The sequence below is a fragment of the Selaginella moellendorffii genome, unplaced genomic scaffold (assembly GCF_000143415.4).
Source record: "Selaginella moellendorffii unplaced genomic scaffold, v1.0 SELMOscaffold_45, whole genome shotgun sequence".
Lineage (NCBI taxonomy): Eukaryota > Viridiplantae > Streptophyta > Lycopodiopsida > Selaginellales > Selaginellaceae > Selaginella > Selaginella moellendorffii.
The window spans coordinates 252,296-275,675 of NW_003314306.1; the positions used below are offsets into that span (position 1 = coordinate 252,296).

At 43.6% G+C, this 23,380-nt stretch overlaps 5 protein-coding genes across 7 annotated transcripts; 3 read left to right on the top strand and 2 right to left on the bottom strand.

The window, feature by feature from the left end:
* Positions 1-2,189: 2,189 nt before the first annotated feature.
* Positions 2,190-4,318, bottom strand: LOC9648232 (tetratricopeptide repeat protein 5). Its single transcript, XM_002980629.2, has 13 exons — positions 4,156-4,318; positions 4,001-4,110; positions 3,739-3,849; positions 3,620-3,677; positions 3,479-3,568; positions 3,323-3,417; positions 3,209-3,262; positions 3,012-3,155; positions 2,896-2,953; positions 2,727-2,841; positions 2,602-2,671; positions 2,481-2,552; positions 2,190-2,427 (listed from the first exon to the last, which is right to left on the bottom strand). Exons 1-13 carry the CDS (start codon positions 4,304-4,306, stop codon positions 2,308-2,310), a joined length of 1,248 nt encoding a protein of 415 aa, XP_002980675.1. The 5' UTR covers positions 4,307-4,318; the 3' UTR covers positions 2,190-2,307.
* Positions 4,319-5,260: 942 nt separating this feature from the next.
* On the top strand, positions 5,261-7,071 carry LOC9656296 (gibberellin 20 oxidase 1-D). The gene is made up of 3 exons (XM_002980488.2): positions 5,261-6,153; positions 6,228-6,549; positions 6,620-7,071. The coding sequence occupies exons 1-3, from the start codon at positions 5,357-5,359 to the stop codon at positions 6,866-6,868; spliced, it is 1,368 nt and encodes a 455-aa protein (XP_002980534.2). The 5' UTR covers positions 5,261-5,356; the 3' UTR covers positions 6,869-7,071.
* Positions 7,072-8,870: 1,799 nt separating this feature from the next.
* On the top strand, positions 8,871-11,248 carry LOC9648233 (alternative NAD(P)H-ubiquinone oxidoreductase C1, chloroplastic/mitochondrial). Its single transcript, XM_024685638.1, has 12 exons — positions 8,871-8,961; positions 9,010-9,066; positions 9,127-9,284; positions 9,349-9,444; positions 9,510-9,576; positions 9,646-9,832; positions 9,906-9,999; positions 10,088-10,303; positions 10,367-10,717; positions 10,764-10,840; positions 10,888-10,991; positions 11,049-11,248. The coding sequence occupies exons 1-12, from the start codon at positions 8,910-8,912 to the stop codon at positions 11,186-11,188; spliced, it is 1,599 nt and encodes a 532-aa protein (XP_024541406.1). The 5' UTR covers positions 8,871-8,909; the 3' UTR covers positions 11,189-11,248.
* A 6-nt stretch (positions 11,249-11,254) lies between these two features.
* Positions 11,255-13,177, top strand: LOC112350074. 2 transcript variants are annotated; one of them, XM_024685640.1, is made up of 6 exons: positions 11,255-11,615; positions 11,672-11,759; positions 11,815-12,405; positions 12,480-12,731; positions 12,793-12,956; positions 13,058-13,177. In XM_024685640.1, the coding sequence occupies exons 1-5, from the start codon at positions 11,255-11,257 to the stop codon at positions 12,950-12,952; spliced, it is 1,452 nt and encodes a 483-aa protein (XP_024541408.1). In that variant the 3' UTR covers positions 12,953-12,956; positions 13,058-13,177. The 2 variants fall into 2 exon arrangements, with proteins under 2 accessions (XP_024541408.1, XP_024541407.1); XM_024685639.1 differs by lacking the exon at positions 13,058-13,177 and having other exon boundaries at positions 12,793-13,049.
* On the bottom strand, positions 12,880-16,066 carry LOC9648234 (cyclic nucleotide-gated ion channel 2). 2 transcript variants are annotated; one of them, XM_024685636.1, is made up of 9 exons: positions 15,997-16,066; positions 15,836-15,938; positions 14,848-15,441; positions 14,573-14,791; positions 14,205-14,518; positions 14,034-14,145; positions 13,649-13,972; positions 13,037-13,581; positions 12,880-12,985 (listed from the first exon to the last, which is right to left on the bottom strand). In XM_024685636.1, the coding sequence occupies exons 3-8, from the start codon at positions 15,421-15,423 to the stop codon at positions 13,054-13,056; spliced, it is 2,073 nt and encodes a 690-aa protein (XP_024541404.1). In that variant the 5' UTR covers positions 15,424-15,441; positions 15,836-15,938; positions 15,997-16,066; the 3' UTR covers positions 12,880-12,985; positions 13,037-13,053. The 2 variants fall into 2 exon arrangements, with proteins under 2 accessions (XP_024541404.1, XP_024541403.1); XM_024685635.1 differs by having other exon boundaries at positions 15,836-16,065.
* Positions 16,067-23,380: the final 7,314 nt, after the last annotated feature.

The window sequence follows — 23,380 nt, forward strand, 5'->3', positions numbered from 1 at the left end:
ACCAGGTCCTGCATTGTCCAGGCACCAGAAACACCATGGTGGAATTTATCTTCTAATATAATACTGGGATCTTGCTAAATGACACTTTTGAGGTCTTGGCAATCACCATCATGTTGTGGATCCTCAGGACCTTCTTCAGGATATAGAGCTGGCACAGGAAGGATGGATTGTTAAGCACTCAATCGTGCACTATTGGGCTTAACTTGTCACAATCCACAAGCTGCCACAATGCTTGCAATCTTATTGCATGGTTCTTAGACTGCTGTGAGTTCTCCTCCCAGCCTGAGGCTGCTCTGATCACTAGTGTATAATGCTCTGAGCTTGCCCACAGCGAGCACACCAATTCCAAGTTGTGTCATGGATTAGTCATTGATGCTCATGTGAATAGGCATCAGAAATTTATCCAATAAACATTTGCCACGTGGACCTGAAAATTTATGCATGTTTTTACACCATAGGTTTAAGCTCATTTGCAACAAAGAGATTAAAAAAGTGCAATATATATAGATATGTGTGCAAGAATGGATGTTTAGTGGCTTTGCTAAACTCATGAAATTTATTGTTTGAAAGGTATCTGAAAAGATTCCCGCAAAACAGAATATTTTCTCTTGAAAAAGAATATTTGTGCATGAATATTAGGAATATATTAGGTATATCCAGGCTGTCAAAACGCGGCTAGATCGCGGCTGTGCACATGCAAACTTTTCATATTTTTCTTGTTACTATAAAAAGTTGATGTAGCAAACCAAAAGAGAAATCAAAAGTCTGTTTCAACAAAAATAAAAGAGAAATCAATACCAAATGTGTGTGTTTATATATATATATATATATATATAAAATACTATTGATAAATTCTAGTTTCAATTTTCTTGGATTATCAATGACAAAGCTCTTTAGTTTCGTGATCTTTCTCTTGGCAATGGCTCTCACTTGTAGTGCAGCTCAGCAGGGTTTGTTTAGGTTTTTGCTCGACTACAACTTGCTCAGTGTAGCGCAGGTGAGAGAACTCATGGTCGAAGTGCTCAATCGTGTCCGGAACCACCGCAACAACCTGGCGATAGTGGGCGAGCCAATCACGTGGGTTGCTACGCTTGCGGAAGACGTGCGGGTGTGGGTGCAAGTCCGAGTGATGGACGAATTTTGGCATGAAGATCGGGATGGAATATGCTCCACCCCATCAAACCGCCTCACGTACCCGTTTAGAGACTTACTGAACAGTGTTTTAGAAATGACTGAGTCAGTCAGGGAGCAGCTCATTGATCGGGAATTCTGGTACGGCTATGTGGAAGTTGTGTTCCAGGTGTTCGGGATAGTATATCGCATCGAAAGGGACAGGAGCCCTAGAACTTCAAATACTGAGCTCTTTAGACAATGCCCTATACATTGACTTTGTATTGTTAAATAGAATAGATTATAAATGTTCTATAATGTCTATTATCCAGCCATGAAAAATGCTTTATACTCTGGTATAACATCCAAAACATTCCCCCGAGACAAAATATCAAGTGGGATTCGAACCCATGCCCTTGTGGACCGACCCTGTTGAAGCTGATCTTGGTAGGCCCATGATTGAAGATGTGATCCCCTCCCCTTTCACTGCCAAGCAATTGTCGCAGATCCACCAGATGGAACTTGTGGCTAGAGCGTGAGGCGTTGGCCAAGCTCCAGACCAAGGATCCGTTGTTTTTCTTTCCTCTGTCAAGGCAAGGTCCTGTGTTTTTTTCACCATTTTTTTTTCATTTTTTTCTACAAGTCAAGCAGAAACGATGCATGGTTATGTAGAAGAAAACCTTCTTTTCTTTGGAAGTTCTAAAACTCTGGTTTTGCAGCCCCAAGATGCCTATGGGTGAGCTAAACCAAGGGAATCCAGTGCTGCACTAGACGTTTCCACAACATCCATCGAGCTTTGTTCTTAGATCCCTTTTTCTTTGGGCGTTCACAAACCATTGACGCTTAAAACAAGTGGATGGGAGAAGGCTCACATTTTGCAGTAACATCTAGTGACAACTTTGAGATGTGGGGTGCAAATGCTTGACGAGTGCATGGAAGGCGTGTTGCGACTCACGAAATCTGACTTCCGGAAGCCGCTCAACATTGGAAGTGATGAGATGGTGAGCGATGGCGGACAAGATCCTGGGCTTTGAGACGAAGAAACTTCCAATCCACTACATCCCCGGGGCCGGAGGGAGTTCACGGAAAACATGACTTCTTACTGAATTAGCGTTCCAAAAGTTGACTAATATTTGACCGCTGACTAAAAGTTTAGTCCATGTATATTAAAACTCCATAAGAGCCACACACTGCTCGCTAGGGCGGGACGTGCTCTGCGTGGATAATCGAGCATGCCGCATCTTGGGGTGCTATCGTGCGACCGTTTACGCGCAGCTGCTGAGAGTGATCGATCCTCACGGTTTTAAACGAGTAAACCTTTGCATTAACAAGAGTTATAATCTTGAAAAGAAGAAAGGAAAAAGCATCACCTTGTTCCCCCGTTGAGCACGTACGCTGTGAAGCAATGGTTCCAGCAAACTCAAAGAGTTGCCCTCTTTCATCTGTACACCTGAGCATGAGTGTAACTGAGGATTGAATAGCTTTGCGTACCATGCCCTCCCGAATCGCGTACACCGAAACCACGAAACACGTTCCCTCTGAATCGGCAGCCAGGTAAAAGCTGCAGCAGAGAAAGAGAGATCAGCAGCGCTGGAACTACGACGCCGGTAGCTTACAGAGGCACAGACTTATCGTGCGAGATGACTGACAAAACTTTGCAGTAGACGACGCTCCCTTTGTTAAATCCTTCTTGAAGTAACGTTATAGGCACTCGTTTGAACGAGAACTGCCCTGTGTAAAAACAGAGTCCACATCAGTAAAACAAATTGTTTCTTGCATACGAACCACTTTCAGTGGCCAAGGAAGAAATCAGTAATGAAAGCTTCTTCGGTTTGATCCAACCCTGAAAAACATCTCCACAACTTCAGGAAACCACAGCTGATAACTCAGCAAGGAAATACCTTATTTGCAACAGCATCTTCCAGCTTAGACAAAAGCTTGACAATTTTATCAATTTCGTCCTTCGCAGGGAGCCCAGGGTCCCGAGTACTAGCTGCGTCGTATGCTCTCAGCGCTCTCTCATAATCTTCTAGGTACTGATGCACCTGTAAACCAAAACGAACAAAATAAGACTTTGCAAAAAAGCATTGCAACTTACTATTGCGCTGTTGAAATACAGATCAGGATTACCATTAGCCAGCACGTCTTTCTCCTGTAGATAATGGAACCGTCAGAAGAAAACTGGCACCACACAAAAGCGAGTAAACGCAACCGCATTTTGATAGGCCTTGAGAGATTGGTGGAGCTTTTGTCGGTCCCATGCTCCGGTCACAAAAAAGCTCGTCAAAAAGGCGTTCCCTAGCGTGTCTGTTGCAAACATGCTTCAAAACACTTCCACATAAAAAGAACGATAAAGAAACCTTCTTACACCAGGAGTGTCCATCTTTGACATCCAAACACACTGCTTCCTTGGCGTGCTTGATGCTTTCTTCAACCATCTCGGATTCGTTTGGGGTTCCTATTAAGCAAGAAAGTCACAAGCCGGTAAACAAAACAAAACGGGCTTAACCTTTTCCAAGTCGCCGCTCCAGCATAGACAGTTGCTGTAAGATCTTCTTATTTGGTCCCTGCAAACTTATGTCAGCGAAAACGAAGAAAAAAAACCAAAGAAGAAGAAAAAGAAGAAACCTTTTGAAGTCCCAGGCTGAAACAGTTCTTTGCTGAAGAAAAGTCTCCCTTCTTCCAGAAGCAATTCCCCAGGCAGGACCAAGCATCCACAATAGAAGGATCCAGCTTCACCTGCCTCAGGTTCAACAAGAGTGGTACTTAAGAACATCCTTTGCTGCAAAGGAATAAGGTAAGATCAGGGAATGCAGCATTATATCGCGGTCTTTTACGTGCTCTCTCGTCAATCCAGCCATGAAAAATGCGAGGGTCTAGGCGAGCATACCGCTTTGGAGAGGTGATCTTCGGCCTCTTTGCAATACTCCGGCATAACATCCAAAACTTTCCCCTTGAAATACTCCCAGAGCGCACGGCGAGGGGGCAGCTTCTTGCATTCTAAGCGAAAAACGTAAGAGAAAGCCACATTTCCGAGATTCTCACCTAGAGAGATGCCATCGAGGGCCGCGATCAGCTCCTTTGCGGATCGCTCCAGGCGATCCCTCTTCTCGGCGGCGTCGAGAGGAAAGAATGTGTCCCGCACCTTGTAGAGGCTCTCGATCGCCGGCTGCAGCGCCTCGAGTGACGACGCCATCGCCGCGCTGCTTCCGCACTGCCCTAGAATCCCACTTCGTAATAAGTAATTCCCAGGATATGCGTTTTAAGCTTCGTCCACGTGGGCGGCTGGGATGCGCGCCACTTGGCAGACATCCATTGAGAGCATAGCTGGCAAGTGTGATTCAAGGAATTTTCCTCATATTATTTAAATATTTTTCGTGACTTGCATCATACGCATTAATCCACAATTTAAAAAAAGTTACAAAAAATAAAAGTATAAAATATATACAAGAGAATTGAAGAGAAACTCCCAAAGAGAAGCTTCAATTCAAAAGTCGCAACAGATCCTTCGATCGCTACACACAATTCCTTCTGCTTCGAAAATGCCGTGAAGAACTTGCCATCGAACAAGAACACACACGCAATTTAAACGCGTCATTCAGTCAGAAAGGTGGCAGTGGAACTTTTACTTTTCAGGTGTTGAGACATCCAAGTCAATGGATCTGATGACCATCACAAACAATAATCACCATCTAAACTTCACTTCAACCACAAACTCTTAGTTGAGCATAGAAAGTTTTAAACATCAGCGCAGCCCACTGTTGCAAAGCCGGCACTTAAAACAATGCCCAAAACTCGAACAAGAGAACTCTCCTCAGCCGGCCGAGCAGCCTCTATGTCGGCCTCAATTCACGACACCAATGTGGCTTTCCACGTAGCTCTCCTTCCCTTTCACCTTTCCAAGAGCCAAAAGATCTCGAAGATCACAAAGGAAAGAAAGGAAACATGTTTAGCGCGAGGGCAAAGTGATTTGCCGCATCTGGACTGTTGTTGGCTATAGGAGATCATCCAGGAACCCTGAAAAGCAAGAAGTTGGTGTGTAGCATAGTAGCAAAAGTGTTGGGATAAGAGAGAGAGAGAGAGAGCTAGGTTAGAGAGAAAGATTGCTATAGTTTACGAAGTCGTCTTAGTGTTTGACCACTGTTCCTGGGGAGAAAGAATAGAATTTCTCGCGACTTTTAAAAGCCAGCGCCATTCCACTTCCCTTACTCAGGTCATTTTAGTCACACGCTCACGGTTTTCTCTCATGCACGTCGCCCTCGCTGCGCTATCTTTTCCAAGTCCTCGCGTCTTCCTTGAATTCCCGGAGGAAGATCTGCCCCCCCCGCGATCGAATTCCTGGGAAGATCTTCTGCTTTTTGTTTTTGTAGCGGAATCTCGAAGTTTTTCTTCCTTGGCGGCCTTCTTTTTCCTCTTCCGGATGGCGGTCCAGTCGCGGCCAGCGGGCTTTCCCTCATTCGCTTCACCGCCCAAGCGCGATCGTCACACCAAGGAGAGAATTCCGCGGAGTTTGCTCCAGCTCCAAAGCTCCACCGCCACGACGAGCGAATCAGCGGCAGCGCTGGAGAGACAAAACATTTGCAAGCTCTCGGCGCTGCTCAAGGACACCAATCTCCTGCCCGAGAGATACGTGATACCCGAGAGCCACCGCGCGCGATTGTCCCACGACGCCTTCCTCCCCGAGGTGGAACTCCCAATGATCGACTTTGAGACGCTAAAGTCCGGGGCTGGCACCGAGATCCTCGCTCGCGAGGTTGGCAATGCCTGCCGCGATTGGGGGTTCTTCCAGATCGTCAATCACGGCGTCCCGGGCGACCTGATCCAAGAGATGCTGCTCCATGCCGACCAATTCTTCCACCTCCCCTACCGGCAAAAGGAGAAGGCCGCGATCTTCCCAAGGCCTCTGGGCTACAATGGCCGCTACACGGACCTGTCCTCGAGCGCGCCGTGGGTGGAAGCCATGGCAATGCAGCAAACTCCATACTCCACCGTGGATAAGACGGTGGACAGAGTCTGGCCGGGAGAAGGCAATCCAAGGCTAAGGTGAGAGCCGCGAGATGGTCGAAACTCTGCTCGATCATCCAATTCTAACTTGATTCCTTTCGCCCATGATCCAGGAGAGCGCTGCGGAGGTACCACGCCGAGATGGAGAAGCTCGGGCAGAGTGTTGTCCAATTGATTGCCCTGAGCTTGGGCCTGGAGAGGAGAACCTTTAGCCGCCACTTCGAGGAGAGCTCCTCCACTTTCCGGTGGAATCACTACCCTCCATGCCCCTTGCCCTCCAAAGCTCTGGGCCTCCTCGCTCACTCCGACCCCTCCGCGATCACTATACTCCACCAGGATAGTGTCGGTGGTCTCCAGATACGAAAAGATGGCCGATGGATCGCTGTGAAGCCACGGCCAGACACATTCGTGATCAACTTGGGCGATGTCTTTCAGGTATGATCGATCGATGGAATGATCTGTGCTATAGTTCTCGAAACTTATAATGTCCCAATTGTTCTTCCAGGCCTGGACGAATGGAAGATACAAGAGCGTGGAGCACCGAGCGGTGGTGAACCAGAAGCAAGGGAGGCTCTCCATGGTTTTCTTCTACGGCCCACAAGAGGATTACGTGATCACCCCCCCGGATGAGCTCATCGATGAAGATCATCCTCTGCGGTACAGGCCCTTCACTTGGGGGGACTACAGCGCCGCCAGGCTCAGCATCCCGGCGCACGGCAAGAGACACTTGGACGTCTTCGCAGGAGCCCTGTAATGACAAGGAAGGATTTCTTCTTCTTCCTTTTCTCCATTCCTCCTCTTCTAGAAGGGTCGCGACTTCCGAGATTGTTGGAAGAGGGGCTCTCGTGTGGTTTTATGATTATCGATCATCGTTTCACAGAGAGAAGAGAGAGAGAGAGGGGTGAGAACGCGGAAAGCCATTTTTTGTAGCCTGTGGAAATAAAACACGTAAGTTCTTGGAAGAAATAGTCGTGTATAGTGAACTGCAAGACGCAACTCTTGCAACACTCAAGTTCCTTCTTCTGATCTAGAAGAAGGAAGACGCGGTGATGAACAAAGTGACCAAAGCTTATCCTTTGTCTCATGATGTTTGTTTGGATCATCAATTTCAACTCTTGGTCAGAATCCTCTTCCTCTTCTACTTCTTTGAACAAGGAGTTACCCACACGGAGTAGAGTTCTCAAACTTTTTTAGGTTGCGAGAGTGACACTGTCCCTCTGTCGTGGTTTCTAATGTTTCATGCCACCTTTTGCTTTATAAAAAATTCCCGAAAATCTTTACACTCTCCCTGCGTGTAGATCCTTGTCTATGATCATGGGTTGACACGGCGAGAGGACCGAGAAATTGGAGAAATTCTTACGGCACCCAAGACATGCCCGGCTCCACACTAAGCCCATGATTTAGAAACCGATCCCTCCTGGCAATAAGAAAAACAATTCGCCTCTGTTTGTGATACTCCCAGGGATTTGATACCTCTTGTTGTCACAAGTGAGGTGTTGCAGTGTCAAGTGTAGCATCAGGATCATGTGAGTGGGGTCAAATTTCTGTTCAAGTTCCCCTCTGTTTCTTGTTCACCTTGTTCCTCGCTGACCAGAAAAGAATTGAAAGAAAAATGTGCGGACTTTATACAGTCCCGATGACCTGCATGTGCCAAGTGCCGGATCTCTGTTCGCAATGCAGTGTACTCCCAATAACCACTGCAAAAAAACCCAAGGAAAATGATGGAAAAATCACTCTTTTCTTGGTCTTTTGGATTTCTATTCCGTCGACCCTGTTTGTTTGCTGCTGCTGCTACTGCATTCGTGCCGGTCCTTGACGACGACTCTCCATCCAAAGCAAGGAGAAAAGAAACAGGAAGACGAGCAGGAAAAGACTTGTAAACTCGTTGGTGTGTGGGAACTTGCAGGGACCGTTTGTAATAATCCAAACTAAAAAACCTGTGCGCCCCTCTACCAGTCTAGACTCTAGATTCTCCCATCAACCGCAAGAGGCACGAATAATCAATCGGCCGCCTGCGCAACTTTCCTCTTCCTGTCCCCCAGTTCTCTGGATTTGTTCACTCTTTCGTCGCCTTTTTTTTTTGTTTTTTTTTTTTGCTGCTGTTGAGTCAACACTGGAAGATGCCCCTTATAACTGCCTTCGCTGAGATCACCCAAGCGACCAAAAACTCTTTTTTTTTGTTTCCTGCTCGAGTGGGAGCTGGAGTTTTGCCGTCAAAACCCCCATTCATTGTGCACATGGCCGGCTGCTGCTTGAACCCAGAAGTTGTATAAAGTACCTGAGAAAATTTCTTTGCGGCTGCAATTGAGAAAACATGCTCTCCCACTCCGACACACGCACACCGCTTTCTTAATTTTCCTCTTTCTCCGCTTTTGCATTTCTTTTTTTCTTTCTTTTTCTCGCTTTTTTGCTTGTTTTCCTGTTCTTCGGTTCTAGAACACCAGAAAAAGGGGTAATTTTTGTGTGGTTTTTTGGTCAACTTTGGCGCCGTGATTGACTCTCTATATCTAAGTATGATGACAGGCATGCCATATTCTCGGTCCGACAGTCCACCCAGAGAGCATCTAATGCTTGCCATGTGATCCACAAGCACCACATTGGTTTTAATTCATGATCTTCCAAAGAACGTAGAAAATGTGTGTGTGGCTCTGAGTGAATGTAAGAGCTTTTGTCAAAGACAATCATTCGTAAACGGCCCCTCCACTCACTCACCTTAAATCTATTAGATTGTAAGATCGTGGCAGCCCTAGAAATTTCTTGGGGGTTTAGGTTTTTTCTAGCGCTAGGGCGGGGCGATGGCGCTGGGGTGTGCCGCTCTTGGATCGTCCCCGTGCGCCTCTCTTCCAGGTAATCTTGACCGATTCGCTGCGCTCTAGCGCCAAATGCTGGCTGCAGGAGCATCGCATTCCTTCGCCGTGGGGTCGAAATTTTGCTCGAGGCTCTGCTTCTCCGGTAAGAGTCGCTGTTCTGTTTTCTTGATCGGGTAGAACAGTGACGAAGCTATCAATCCAGCTCGTCCTAGAGGCCGACTGCAGAGGTGGGAGAATTCTTCTAGAAGGCTTTTATTCGCGAGGATCAGGGCATTAAGTTCGCAATCTGCGGGGGGTAGCGATGATCGTAGCACGACTTCTGAGAAATTTCTCAATCCTTACGTCTGGTCCGACAGAAAGGTATGTGTTCCATTTCTTTCCACGTTGACAAAGAGCTCTAAAGTCTTTTCTTGCTGATGTGTAGAGCCCCAGAATATGTATACTGGGTGGTGGCTTTGGTGGTTTATACACTGCCTTGCGGCTGGATTCTCTTGTGTGGACACCAGAAAAGCGTCCGCAGGTTCTCAGCCTTTATTTTCTGACCAGTTTTATGGCTTGCTTCCTCAAGGACGTTTTCTTTTCCAGATTTTACTTGTGGATCAATCCGAGCGTTTCGTTTTCAAGCCGATGCTTTACGAGCTATTGTCAAAAGGTTACGACTTCTCAGAAAAAAAGAAAAAAAAAATGCCCCACATTTTTTCTCCTGACTCACGATGTGCAGAAGTTGATGTCTGGGAGGTAGCCCCACTATTTGCAGACCTCTTGGCGAGCACAACCATACGCTTTCTAAAAGACAATGTCAAATCCGTGTCACCTTTTGATGCAGTTGCTGACGATAACAAGTCGTCAGCATCTAGCATCGGTGGTAAGGTGTACCTTGAGAGCGGAATTCAAGTCGAATATGACTGGTAAGCTTCCAGTGTTCTCATCCTTTTTACTTTTTTTTTTCAAACATTTAAACATCTGACTCACAGATATCAGGCTAGTATTGGCGTTGGGTGCTGAAACTAAGATGGATATGGTTCCTGGAGCACTGGAACACGCCCTTCCTTTCTCGACTCTGGAAGATGCTCTCGTAAGCTTCGGTTTTCTTTTTTCTTTTTCTTTCGCCTTTTCCATTTAGATTGCGTTTTTAGAGCCACTCATGCTTCTCACGTCTTTAGAGGCTGGAGAAGAGATTGGAAGAGCTGGAAAGGGAGAGGTTTGGTCCGAAGCAATTGCCCATAGATGTTGCTGTTGTCGGGTCCGGCTATTGTGGCATTGAGTTGTCAGCTACGGTTGCGGAGAGGCTTGGTGAGCGTGGTCGAGTGCAAGTGATTGATGTCAATTCAGAGATCTGCCCTTCAGCACCTACCGGAAACAGAGAAAAAGCTTCGGAGGTAAAAAAAAAAAAAAAAGGAGAGGACGCAAGTGTTCAGTCTTACTCATCAATTATTTTGCAGGTATTGTCATCTCGCAACGTCAAGCTGGAGCTGGGATATTTTGTAACTAATATTGCTCTCAAGGATTCCAACGAGCCAGAGAAAAAGAACAAGCGGGTGGTTCTCGAGTTAAAGCCAGCGAACTCAAGGAACACTCGTAAAGCCCCTCCCAGCACATTTCTGGAAGCCGACTTGGTACTATGGACGGTCGGAGGCAGAGCGTTGGTTCCAAAGGCCTTTCCTACAAACGGGCGTGGACAGACGGACACTGACGAGACTCTACGAGTAAAAGGACACCCTCGCATCTTCGCGATTGGAGACTCCGCTGGTAACAAAGACAGCTCTGGAAGGCTGCTGCAAACAACAGCACAGGTACTGACTCTTTTTTTCGCGCTCAAATAACGTTTTTTCTATGTAGGTCGCGCTTCAGCAAGCTGACTATGCCGGATGGAACTTGTGGGCCGCGATCAACAACAGGCCACTTCTACCTTTCAGGCTAGAAAGTTATTGTCCTACTCTTTTGTTCTGATCGTTTTCTCCAGGTACCAGCACTTGGGCGAGATGATGACGCTTGGAAGGTATAATGGTGCTGTTACGCCCAGTTTCTTCGAAGATATCACGCTGGACGGTGTACTTGGTCATACAGGTAGAACATCTTTTTTTTTCTTCCTGTTTACCATCGTTTTCTTTGAATTTCTTGCAGCTAGAAAGCTCGCGTATCTCTATCGCCTTCCCACAAACGAGCACCGCCTCAAGGTTGGAGTAAGCTGGCTAGCGAAATCGGCCGTGGACGCGTTCTCGTACGTCCAGGGTACGGTACTTAGCTTAGCGCAAAAATCGTGATTAGTGTAAAGTGTAGTGATAATAATGTGAAGTTTAGGGCTTATGGGAATTTGAAATTTAGGGCTTATGGCCGAGGTGGGAGAAGAGGAGGGCTGGAGATTTCTCTACGAGGCGCTGCTGCGAATCTCATCGCTGCGGCTGCTGCTCACCAAGGATTTGGTGGCGCCGTCGGTATCGTGCAATCGCGGGCTCAAGGCGTCCCTTGGACGATTCTCGTCCTGTTTGGAGCTGGTTTGCGAGTGGCAATCGGAGCGAGAATGCGGGAAGCGCGTGGTGTTGCGCGTTCCTCTCCCATTGTGTCCTGTCGATCACGGGGCGCCGGTGGAAGCGGTGGCGCGGGAGGATCACATCGAGGTTAAGCTCAGAATGGTGAGTGGTGGAGCGAGTTTTTTGCTGAGCAGCGAAATGGGAATGCTTCCGAGCACAAGTAAGTTTCTTTGATTTTCCTAGACTCTAGCGGAAGATCTGTATTGTTTTCCATAGATGAATCATCCGAGCTTGCATCACGCGCACCGGAAATTATTCTTGGCTGCAGGGCTTGCAAGGCGGCGATCACACGAGGAGGATTCGAGTAAGAAAATCGAGTTTTTATAGGAGGAAGTAAACTCTTTTGTTCTTTTATGCAGGTCAGTGCTGGAACTTCCCTCCGTTGATTGGAGAGAGGCCACGGACGACTGGTTTGGAGTATGTTGCTGTGGCTCCAGTATAAGAACCGAGTCAATCGTTGCAGGGTTTGAGAAAAACGTCACCGCCTCGCACGGGAAACTCCTGGTTGGAAACTCGACATGCATCGTTCACGCCTCGGATCTTTGCCAGGCATCACCACCAGTTGACAGCGCCTGCGATAGAGCGCAAGAAAAGGAGAAGAGCGAGGCTGGTGCTCTCGAGGTAGAAGTAAACGGGGATACAAACCAGGGTAATCACAGGCAACACACTTCGGTTTTCCGGGGGCACCAGCACGATGTCTGCTGTGAAAAAAATGACTGCGTTACTACTCGTGAAGAACATACGTCAGGTCCAGGTTTCTACGACTTTCTCAAAGGTCCGGTGGAGCCAATGAACAGCGGTACATGGCAGCCATTCAATTGCCTCGAGTGCTCGTCGCTGATTGGAGTTTTCTTAGAACCAAACGAAGGCCAAACACCGAAACCAGCCGTCCATCTGTTCAAGCGACACATACTAGCGGCTGAAAACACACTGACCAAGGAGTCATTCAGGTACTCGTTCTCTATCGCTTTATTTTTCTTCTTGCTCCATTCTAAAGTAGAGTGTTGGCTTTCTTTTCTTTAAGGCACCACACTCTTGAGAAGGACTTTACCAAGGAGCTCGTATCTAGAGCCGAGCAAGACTCTTCCTATAGATACGTCGTTCGAGGCTTGAGACTTAAAAGACCAATGCTCCAGGTGGTGCTTGTAAATGAGAACTCTCTCGTTTTCTCTGGAGCAGTGGTGGATTCCAAGAGACAAGTTTCCCTTGGCTCTTTCACTCCAGCGGCGAGTGCGATGCTTCAAGATTGTAGCGAGTTTGAAGAACACGAACTAACGTAAGTATCTTATTTAATCCAGTGATGCGGTATCACTAACACGCAAAATTTCGTTCTCCAGTATTGTAGAGGAGTGGTGTACACGCCATAACGTGGACGACATCTTTCTCCTCGAGGAAGAGATAGCCATGCTGCTGACAACAATCCGTGCAAACCAGGAATTTTACCCGGCCTCGTACAGCGTGAATCAAGGTTTTCGGCTGTCCTTCCTGAGAATATAAATACGTAAGTTTGTACAAAACAATCGATCCATCCTGCGCTGTGTTAGTATCCTTCACACAAAACTATCAAATGAAGCTAAGTACCTTTTTTCTTGAATGTTTTAGAGATGATCCTGCGGCTTTGGAGACAAGAACATCGCAGTGTACATGCGAAGCTTGTCCGAGTCCGAGGCAGCGATGCTGAGCCTCCGTTCCAGTCCAGCACCCCCACGGTTTCTCGATGTTCTCGCTGGCTCCGCTACTGAGACCCTGGCCGCCTTGAAACGCCTCCAAGCCAGCTGAATGGTAACCGCGGCCCAAGTCCTCCATCCGGATGAGTAGTATCTCGCGGTCCGCTTGAGCTTCTCGTTCGCAAACTCGGTCCGGAAGTGGTCTGTCACGTACTTGAGATCGCGAGCTTCGAATCCGAAGGCTTCCACCGAGTCCAAGCACCTCAGCGTCGCAATGGACGGGGGTAGCCGGTCGACGAATGGCCTCCTGAGGCACCACGACAGAAGCTCGTCCCCGCAAAAGCTCCCGGGCTCCATGGTGAAGATACTCGTCTTGTTCTCGCTCAGGTTGTGGATGCTTTGCAGCCTGCCCCGGACGATGAATAGCATCCGCTGCACTGGGTCTCCGGTTCGCGAGATCTACATGGAATGACACCACTGTGCATGAAAAACACACTTTGGGATGGTTGCGAGGCTCGGTGCTTACCGTCTCGCCTTTGATGAACATCAGGGGCTTGACGCGGTCGCAGATGGTGTCGAGCACGATCTCGTCCATTTGGTAGAAGAGAGGGACCTGACGTACGAGGTCCAGGCAAAGGTGGCGCTTGACATCCCGCCGGACGCCCTCGGGTAGCTCGCGAACCATGGCGTGCTCGTCAACTCCACGTAAAGCGGCCCATTTCTGGCGCTCGTATTGACGAACACGGTGCCTCAGCCGAGATGGCAGCTGCCTGCGTTTCATCCAAACCTCGAGGTCTCTGATTTTCAGCCGCATTTCCTCTTTCTTAGCCGTCATCGAGTGCAAGAAAACCTGTCGAAGTCAAAGGGTCCTACTAAATAAGTTTCCTCACAGAATGCATGAAGTGACTTACTTGTATGTTTCCTATCAACAGTGTGAACAGCATGAGCCCACACGTAATGACTAGAATGCTGAAAATGACCTCCAGCATTTGATTGCTTGGAACCATAGCATTGCCAAAAGAGCTGGATTTGAAAACAAGAAAAATGTAAGAGTTAGCATGTTTCCCGTCAAAACTCTGTACCTCAAAGTCATCAACCCCCAGAAGATAGGATAAAGAATGCGGTTTAAGAAGTTCCTGGAGGTAGTCAGCGGCAAGGCGGTTATAAAAATCCCGTACTTGAAAACATCACCCTTGTTCTCCAAACAAGTGGGAGCAACATCTGCATATAGCTTCGCAGATGTAAGCGGCGAAGGATCAGAGAACCGTGGACCGTATAAGATGGCATGCGAGGACCCCAAATCCCGGACATTGCAACCAGCTTTCATTTTGCACTGGTCATACAAGCACGAAGAAATCCTCTGCAAAGCAAGGAGATACCAACAAGCTCCTGCGGCCTGCAAAGCCAAGAACGTGAGCAAGAACATCGAAGAGAGTTACTGCCATCTTACGTGAGCCGCCACGAAGTATGCTGTCAAGTTAAGAGCGAAGCCCCACCAGGCGGTCCCGAAAACGTATCCAGTAACTCTTTGCATCCGCGGCACTAGAGTGATCAAGTGAAACACTTTGTAGACGAACTGGATCGCGAATGCCACTAGAATGCTTGTCATCATCCCACTCATTTTACCTCCGCTCCTGATCATCTCTGGAACGACACCCCATATAACTATCTGCAAGAAAAACGCAAGTCAAACCATTTGTGTCGAGGAAAAACTGAAAAGCTTGCCTGTAAGATAGGAAAAACCACGAAGAGATCGAAAACGAAGCCGCCGGACGGACGAAGGTAGTGCAAAGCAACCATCCTCGCATCCCAGACGAGCTTTCCACTTCCAAGGACGAGGGACTTCCGAGCGACATAAGCAAGCTTGAGCTGGAGCCATATATGCCAGAGATGCATCAAGTCGCTCACGCAGCGGAAGAGCGTCACGAAGATACCAAACCAGCCGTCAATGTAGAAGCAGTAGCGGTGTGGACTGATGGCCACCGTGTAGAGAAACAGCGGCTCGATAGCCAGAGCCCAGAACCTGGAGAGGAGGAAGACCCGGTTCCAGGCGATGATGGTCTTGCTCCTGGGATCCAAAACTTTGCCGAAGATCCACGTCTTGTAGAAGCCATCTGGTTTTGGCGGGGGCTCGTGATGCATGAGTGAGACACCAACAGCGCCTTCGAGCATGTAGGAGCTGCCTCGGTCATGGTCTGTGACATGGTGAGGAGGAGGGCCGCCGAAAGAGTTGTATGGAGGAGGACCGGAGCCTAGCGGACGAACAGCAACATCCGGCATGCTATTGACTTTGGCGGCCATCACACCAAGCTCGAGTGCCTGGAACGAGCGAAAGATTAGATCCTTGAACAGAGTCGATAGAACATACACAAGGCAAGCGCCAGAAACAAAAAAAAAATCCTCGCAGGACTCTCACAAATCAGTAAAAGGAATCCTTTCAGACTAAGATCGATGAAAAGAAAGAACGAGAGAAAGATTAAATCCGTCGATAGAACACACACACACACACAAAAGGAAAGCACTTCCATATAAAAAAGAAATTCCTCACAGATCACAACTGGTGAAAAGAATCCTTCGCGTCGGACTGAGATCGATCGATCAAATCTGCGAGAGAATCGCACGGGCAAAACATCCAAAGGGCAAAGAAGCAAGAATTTCCCTTGCGGTGATCGGGCCCGCAGCATCATGATAGCAATGGAAGAAAAGCGCTTACCAGTATAATGTCGGGGATGGAAATGCGAGCTCCACCATGGAAAGCGGAGGAACAGCCGCTCCTCCTGTTGGTCCTCCTGCGGCCTCCACATCTTCGCTTTCTCCTGTATCACAAGATCGCAAGAAAACGCCGATCGATCAAGGTCAAGAGCAAGAACGCACAGGAGAATCGATTGACCGACTGGCGCCACATCGCGAGACGATTCTCGGCCAAAATTTCACGTGAGAAGAGCCACCAGCATTGGAAGAAATCGACCGAGCACGGAAGAACCCTAAGAAAATCCGCTCTTAATACACTAGATTGCCACGTGTCGCTATAGGGACCGTCCGATCTAACGACTTTAGAATATGCGCGTAATGAATACCTCTTGCCACCATGCTGATGCTTTTTTCCATGGTTTAGAAATTTGAGATCTACTTGCTCGTTTGCAGCCAAAGGAATCTAGTGAGCTGCAAGTTAAAAGCTTAAGGGATGCCATGCCATGGGTTTTGGGGGAGAATGTGAACTCCAAGCGTTGAGTGAGTTGAACCCTATGACACTAGAAATTGCCCAACAAATGCTGTGCGGTTGAGAAAGTGAAATCCCCCACAATTGGCCCTCTCCTCTCCTCCTCTCACACCCAAATTCACTGTTATAAATCTCACCTTTGAGTGGACTTTCCTCGTTACAGCAAAGTATTGACACCAGGTCTGCCAAGAATGGATCCAGCAGTATTTCTATGTATTCATTCTCGTCTTTTCAGCTGTACTTTAGCACTAATTTAAGTCATTGATCTCTCCAAAGTCAACATGGATATATCATTGCACTGAAGCCCACCCACACCTCCATTGAAATCAAGCAAGGATCACTAGTAACCATCTGGAAATGTTCAAGTTAGGTGAAGAAATGCAATTCTTTTAGTGAGGCCCACCCATGCCTCCATTGAAATCAAGCAAGGATCACTAGTAGCCATCTAGAAATATTTAAATTAGGTGGAGAAATGCATTCTCTTACTGAAGCCCTTGCCCTAGTGTTCTAGAGCCAAAAAACTTATGTTGAGCATAAAACAATCTTAGCCACCACATCAACACAAGCATTGACAGCAACTTTGACACTTAGAGCTTGCAATGTAAGCTCTAGAACCCCCGGCACAGGTGCTTGCCTTATGCAATGCTCATAAGGGGAAAATATAACATATACAGGCCTTTAAATAATAGGTACATTTGCCTACCATTTTACTTCTTAACTCCCCCTCAAGTTATCTACATCCTAAGGTTGATTTTGTGCTTGTTGAAAAGCTGTGGCTCCAAGGCTTTTGTAAGGATATTTATTGTTATTTCTTTTGATCTCCTATGCATTAGTATGATGTTGTCAATTTCAAATAAAGTAATGGTATATTTTTACATGCTTGGTTCTCACCTATAACACTGGATTGTTTATGAGTGAAAGTGTTGATGAATTAAATTCAGACTTTTTAGATAACAACTACAGACTAGCCTATTTGTTGCTCATAGAAAATCCAACAATAACATAGTAATAACTCATGATAACTAATACTAATATTGCCAATTCAAATGTAAACTAATATGCCTCACTCAAAAGTTTAAGAAAAAGCTCATAAAAATGGTACATTTTAGAATCTAGCTAATACTAAGCAAAAACTAATACAACATGGTATAAATGGTATGCACCAAAATCCATTATATTGTGGTAATAATGAATATATAGATGACTTGATCATCACAACCAAAAAACAAATTCTAAAATCAAGTTTTACTTTAATATTTTTGGTTTGCTTAAGCAAACCTATGGGATGGTAGTGAATATACCTAGAATATCCTTGGATATTCTGGGATATTCTACCATCTAACGGTTGGTATTCATTTAGATTAATCTGGTATTTATAATTTATAAACATGTTTATAATTTATAAACTTTCCTAAACCCTTTCTAGTATATTCTTTTTTATTCTATTATCTAATGGTTGATATGCAATAAGATTAATCTTGTGTTTATAAATTACTAACATGCTTATGATTATAAACTTTATTTGATCAATTAGATTAATAAGTAATAATAAAACTACCATTAAGCAAACCAAGCGTTGCTACATGCAACGCATAGCAATTTATTAAAATATTACCCAAGAAAATTGATAAATTTCCTTAATCTGTGATAAACACAACAAAACAATCACATGTTACCAAGTTGATATTGCATCACACACCATATGTTTATTACATCATATGGTAGTAAACTCATAAGGTAGGATTCTATACTCTACCCACCTAAAAATTTCTCTTACTCTCTTTTGCCTTTGCCTTTGCTCCTTTTTGTAATAGTTACATCCTTTTTAATATACCACAAAAGGGTACACATTAATTTTTATTTTTATCCACGTTATAATGGATTAGGGTGCCATTTTAATTTACCCTTACAACTTGGTAATTCATATGCTATAAGGATTGTAATAAGGTACTTAACTTTGGTAGAGCTATTGTTTATAAAGAGGGAGGGCATGGTTCTAGTTCCAATTTCAAGAAGGCTAGGATATTATGTTTCAAATACAAAATTTAGATATAGATTTTACAACTTGTTTATCTTTGGAAAAAAAGAGAAACAAAAGTCAATTATAAAAATATATATAACCTAGTGACTCACTTGTAATTATATAACCTCAACTTAGTTGCTATCTAGAATATTAATTTTCAATTGTATCATCCAGAATAACATTTTATTGTAGAGACCTTCATCAAATGTTTAAGAAAGCTTTGTATCCTTCTTCATCTTTGCAATAAATTCATTGCTAAAGTAGAATGGTTTCCCTAATGGGATATTTCTCATAATTGCTAATCTGCTTTTACTTTTTCACAAGTTCATCCCATTATAACTCACATTGATTTATTATGCAATGAAATCTTTATGAATATAAAATTGTGAAGATGCATAGCCATTTTTTTTGTTCTTTCATAATTTTTATATGACCACTACCTTCTAGATCCTTCTCCCTTTCCATCCTTTTTATGTATTAAAATTATGTTCTCATTAGTAAACCATTTTATTTTCTATTTTTTATTTAAATTTGGTTTATTCTGGGAAAAATGTTTAGAAATTAAAAAATAAATATAAATTATAATGATTTTACCTCTGAAATATTTATTACTCTATCAAGACAGCCAAAAAAAATAATAATACTATAAATGAGGAATTTTCAATTCCCCTTTATACATCTTTGTTGCAAAATTGTATTTAAAATGAAGTAAGAAAAAAATTAAAAAATAAAATTAGTTCAAGGAAATAAAGATAGTTTACATTGTAGAAATGTTTGGAACAAATCCAATCACTAGATTAAATGTACTAATATTAGGCTAAAAGTTATTATAAAAATTTGCAGTAGATTTTTGGAATGTTAGGGGACATATAGGGATAAAAGAACCATTAAAAATGCTCTTTCAAGCAATTGCCCTTTTTTAGTTGGTTTTAGGGGAGAGAGATAGGGTGTGTTACATGTTGTATCAAAGAAAATGATATGAATTTGATTCCTATTTTTAAAATTTAATATACCTTTGAGTATAATATATTTTTACTCCTAAAATTGAAATTATATGTATAGGGTATCCATGAGTATGTTGATAGTCAATGAGGATATTGACATCTCTAAAAAGAGGGTAAATGTAACATATATGATCATAGGATAAAATTTAGATATATTGTAATTGTGGATTCTTAGAATTTTTGGGGATATATAAAAATAAAACACTAAAAGCTCTTTTATCCCCTTTTTCCAGTTACCTTACAAGGATAGAAATAGAGTATATTACAATTCCTAAGTGTATAATCTACTTTTAGCATGTTTAAGGGTTACATTTTGCTTCATAGTTATTATATAGTAATTCATCATAAAGTATATAGTCAAAATTATATATACTACATTTAGTATTAAAAGATTAGTCTTAACTCAAAATCTATTTAATGAGCCTAAGAAAAAGTTTATATATTATGGTATAAAATTATACATGCCAAAGTCCATATTAAGGGACATATGCAAAGCCACAACAATTATACATGTACCCACTCGAATCATCATTTTCATCTTTAAATATATAACAATTGCAAATATCGAATAAAGTAATAGTATTTTCTTACATATTTAGTTCTAACTTATAACACTAGATTATTTATGAGTACAAGTATTCACAAATTGTCATGGTATATGGAGGCAAAAATTATTTCGAAGAGTCATTCTGTATTATAATATTGAACTAATGTTGCATTTATTCCTTCCACTTTAAAGGCATTTTCACTTGAAAATCTTTCTTGAATAGTGTTTGATTCTTCAATAAATTTTGGATTATGTTCTATAATATATTTTAAGAATTTATAAGTGGGTTTACATTCTTTTTTCAAACTATTTTTTTGTAATTTCATTTCATTTGTATTGTCTTTTTTATTATATTAGAATCTTTAGTGGAAATATTCCCTATATGTGAGGGGATAATCTTTTGATACTACCTAGTTAGAAATGTAAACATAGTATGCATCTTTTTCATAGATACCGAATTTAACTATGCTATAAATAGAAATAAATCTTGAAGGAAATTTTATTAATAAAAAAAAATGAATGCCCTCTTACTTGTTTTAGAAAAGTGCAATTCTGCCACTTTCAAGAAATGCCCCATATATTTTCTAGTGTTTGGTGGAAATAATGGTAATGATTAGTATGATGGTATATATGCTCTTGCGACACATTGCAACATCATGCACCCGAAAGACTACCATGAAATCTTTTTTGAGATGGTAAAGATAAAAATGGAGACACACGAGTACTATGGGTAGTATTGCGAAAAGAACACTCAGAAGCATATAAAATGAAAAGTGAAATGAAAAAGCATATTTTTATTAATTATATAAAATATAAAAAGTTTTATTGATAGAGAATAAACATCGATAGTGTTGGAAAATTTAGTTAGCTCCAAAAGTTTTCTGCAACTCAGCAATAGTAAGGCTTGCTTGGTATATATGAATATCCACTTTAGGATCCTGGTGCAAGATGTTGATGAAGATGTAGTACATATGCTTGTAAGGAGCATATGCCTTCCCATGTTCCTCGTGCTTCGTAAAGTCTGGACATGTGCAAGAAGGAAAGTCGTGAATGGCAATTGTGTACTCTCCACCTTCTGTTTTGACTACGTACTCATTTGCAAGTGCAGTGATGTACTTCATGGAGAGAATCTCACACTCAAGTGTTTGAACCAAGTTTATTTTACCTTGCTTCTACTTGAAAACGGTACCAATAAATTTAACTGCCTTACCTTTTCATGCTGGCCTCCTATGCATCTCTGTAGGAATAATCTTGGTTCTGTCACTCATGTCTCCAATTCTCCTCTCAAGATTGAAACCAGATTTCTCAAGGTTTTCAATCTCATCTAAGGTGAGTGTGACCCCATTAGCAACCGGCCATTCTTTAGGTACTGCATCAGGTTTAGTCACTATAGTGTCTTTAAGCCGCTTCGTATGGTTGGCGTCAGTGTTGCAACAATATAGTTAGCACCAATCTCAAAAATCCTGCTTGCTTTTGTTCCCCATAAAAATATGGGGCTGGAACAGAAGCAGATTTGTCACCACGAATCCAGGCCCAACACTTGCCCCTCGGAAGCATCCCCACACACCTTATATTTAATTTTGCTGGCACGCGTCGGATTGCCCATTGCTTCGGCTCCATGCTACGATAAACAATTTCAATTTGTTGTGATGCACTCTCTTCATCAGCCACTTGAGGTGGCTCATTCCGAGAGTGGTGTTTTGGAGCAGAATGGTACTCGACATCAGGCTTGTGAGAGCTTTCGCTCCAAGGTCCGTACCAACATCTTCCCCAGCAAAGGAAAAATGACGCTTTGAGCAGACAGTCTTCACCAACAGAAGCTCGGGGAGTGTACTCCATAGATATGCCACAGACCACTTTCTCAACTGCAGTTGCCACTATTTGGACAGGTGGAGTTAATTTTCTCTTCATCCTATCATGTAACATCTCAATAGAAGGCCTTGTTCCCATGTATCTTCCTTCCTTGAATGCCAGTGCTTTTGAAGATTGCTTTATAGCACGTATCAAATCTTATAGATAGGCTTCGTATATACTCATCTTCCCTTTCCCTGCCTCAGAGGAACGCCAACTCCAGTGCTTACTTTCGTAGAGATTCACAGTTGGGGTGTATGCGAGGTCTTCAAGTGGTTGATCCTAATGGAAAAGGCAATATTAAGAGGTAATAAAAGGAGAAGAAAAAATAGAAACCAACCTGAAAAGAGTGATATCCCCACTAGAACATCCTAACTTCCCACCATCCTAACCATGACTCAAGTTGTGGTAGGCAACTTACGTCTATATGGCCATCTTCATGCCACCACATTCAGATCTCGTTTGCTTTTGCTTCATGCTCTTTTTCAGAAGGTGCAACTTGCAATTGTTTGCACAACTCCTTAAATATTGATTGAAACTCTGGCTTGATAAGGTGGCAGTGCTGGTTTAGGCTTTGAGCCCAATGGAACTCACAAGTCCTCTCACGACCTTCCAATGGCTGACCATTCCCAAAAACTGCTCGAACACCATTCCAGTTTGCACCAGCCCCATCTGCCATGAAACTGCAAAAGTTTACAAGCTTACCAGTCCGCTTTAGGACAATATCGGAGAGGGACTTCCAAAATATTTTCTGTGTTGTTTGGTCTTGTACTTTAAACTCTGTTGTCGCAATTGTTAAGTTACAACGTAGCCTATGAAAACACAAATATTACAACAATTTCAATATAATGAGAATAAAAATTACTTTGGGTCATATATATGAGCTTCCATGGTTGTCCAACCTGATACACGCTCCGTATGGTCAAAATGTACCCATGTATTTGCAAGGTCACTAGACCCAAACATGTCCATTCGAGAGACAAGATCTACACTAGAGGCAGGGCCCATGGTAGACATTTTGAAGACGAAGGAGCACTCTTGCTCATTCACAACTTGGTCTGGAAAAAAATTTCTGTGGATGAACTCGTATGGACAGGTCTATTTCAATTCAAGGATGGAGTCAATTTTTGATTGCAACTTTCCCTCTCAAGATTCATACATCCAAGATTTTATCCTAAAAAATATAATATAAGAAAAAATTATTATTATAACATATGAAATATAACGGATGTACCTCCTTAAGCTAATAGGAGGTTGTACTCCTCGTAGTAATTCTTGCAAGCTAGCCTCGTTTAGTTGAGTCTTTTGGCAACCTGGATTGAGTAAAGTGTTTGCAATAAAATTCTTGAGGACGGTCTTCTGAACATGCTTTGGAGTTGTAAATGAGTTTCTCATAGTCTCTTTTTGCACAACATCTTTAAAATAGTTGAGAGAACTCCTTTGTATCCCTTCCTGTATTGGATGCATGTGTGTGCCAACATGCACTGTAGGTCTTCCAACCACTCCATCCCATGAAAGAAAGTAGTACATCTTGGCCTCGCAAATAGCATGACATAGAGGAGAATTTTTGCAGAATCAACACTTGAATCCAACAGCAATGGTGTCACAGGTTA

Bases quoted from the DNA above. Each gene is read 5' to 3' on its own strand.
- LOC9648232 (XM_002980629.2), bottom strand. From the start codon at position 4,306: ATGGCGTCGTCACTCGAGGCGCTGCAGCCGGCGATCGAGAGCCTCTAC. The intron at 3,263-3,322 runs GTTGCGTTTACT...CATTATCTACAG, and splicing joins TCAAGGCCTATCAAAATGCG to GAGAAAGACGTGCTGGCTAA. The intron at 2,842-2,895 runs GTTCGTATGCAA...GTTTTTACACAG, and splicing joins TTCCTTGGCCACTGAAAGTG to GGCAGTTCTCGTTCAAACGA.
- LOC9648233 (XM_024685638.1), top strand. From the start codon at position 8,910: ATGGCGCTGGGGTGTGCCGCTCTTGGATCGTCCCCGTGCGCCTCTCTT. The intron at 9,577-9,645 runs GTTACGACTTCT...CACGATGTGCAG, and splicing joins TTACGAGCTATTGTCAAAAG to AAGTTGATGTCTGGGAGGTA. The intron at 10,992-11,048 runs GTAGAACATCTT...AATTTCTTGCAG, and splicing joins CGGTGTACTTGGTCATACAG to CTAGAAAGCTCGCGTATCTC.
- LOC9656296 (XM_002980488.2), top strand. From the start codon at position 5,357: ATGCACGTCGCCCTCGCTGCGCTATCTTTTCCAAGTCCTCGCGTCTTC. The intron at 6,154-6,227 runs GTGAGAGCCGCG...CCCATGATCCAG, and splicing joins GAAGGCAATCCAAGGCTAAG to GAGAGCGCTGCGGAGGTACC. The intron at 6,550-6,619 runs GTATGATCGATC...TTGTTCTTCCAG, and splicing joins ACTTGGGCGATGTCTTTCAG to GCCTGGACGAATGGAAGATA.
- LOC9648234 (XM_024685636.1), bottom strand. From the start codon at position 15,423: ATGGCCGCCAAAGTCAATAGCATGCCGGATGTTGCTGTTCGTCCGCTA. The intron at 14,792-14,847 runs GCAAGCTTTTCA...TTTTTCTTGCAG, and splicing joins TGGTTTTTCCTATCTTACAG to ATAGTTATATGGGGTGTCGT. The intron at 13,973-14,033 runs GTAAGTCACTTC...TGACTTCGACAG, and splicing joins TGTTGATAGGAAACATACAA to GTTTTCTTGCACTCGATGAC.
- LOC112350074 (XM_024685640.1), top strand. From the start codon at position 11,255: ATGGCCGAGGTGGGAGAAGAGGAGGGCTGGAGATTTCTCTACGAGGCG. The intron at 11,616-11,671 runs GTAAGTTTCTTT...TGTTTTCCATAG, and splicing joins GGGAATGCTTCCGAGCACAA to ATGAATCATCCGAGCTTGCA. The intron at 12,406-12,479 runs GTACTCGTTCTC...CTTTTCTTTAAG, and splicing joins CTGACCAAGGAGTCATTCAG to GCACCACACTCTTGAGAAGG.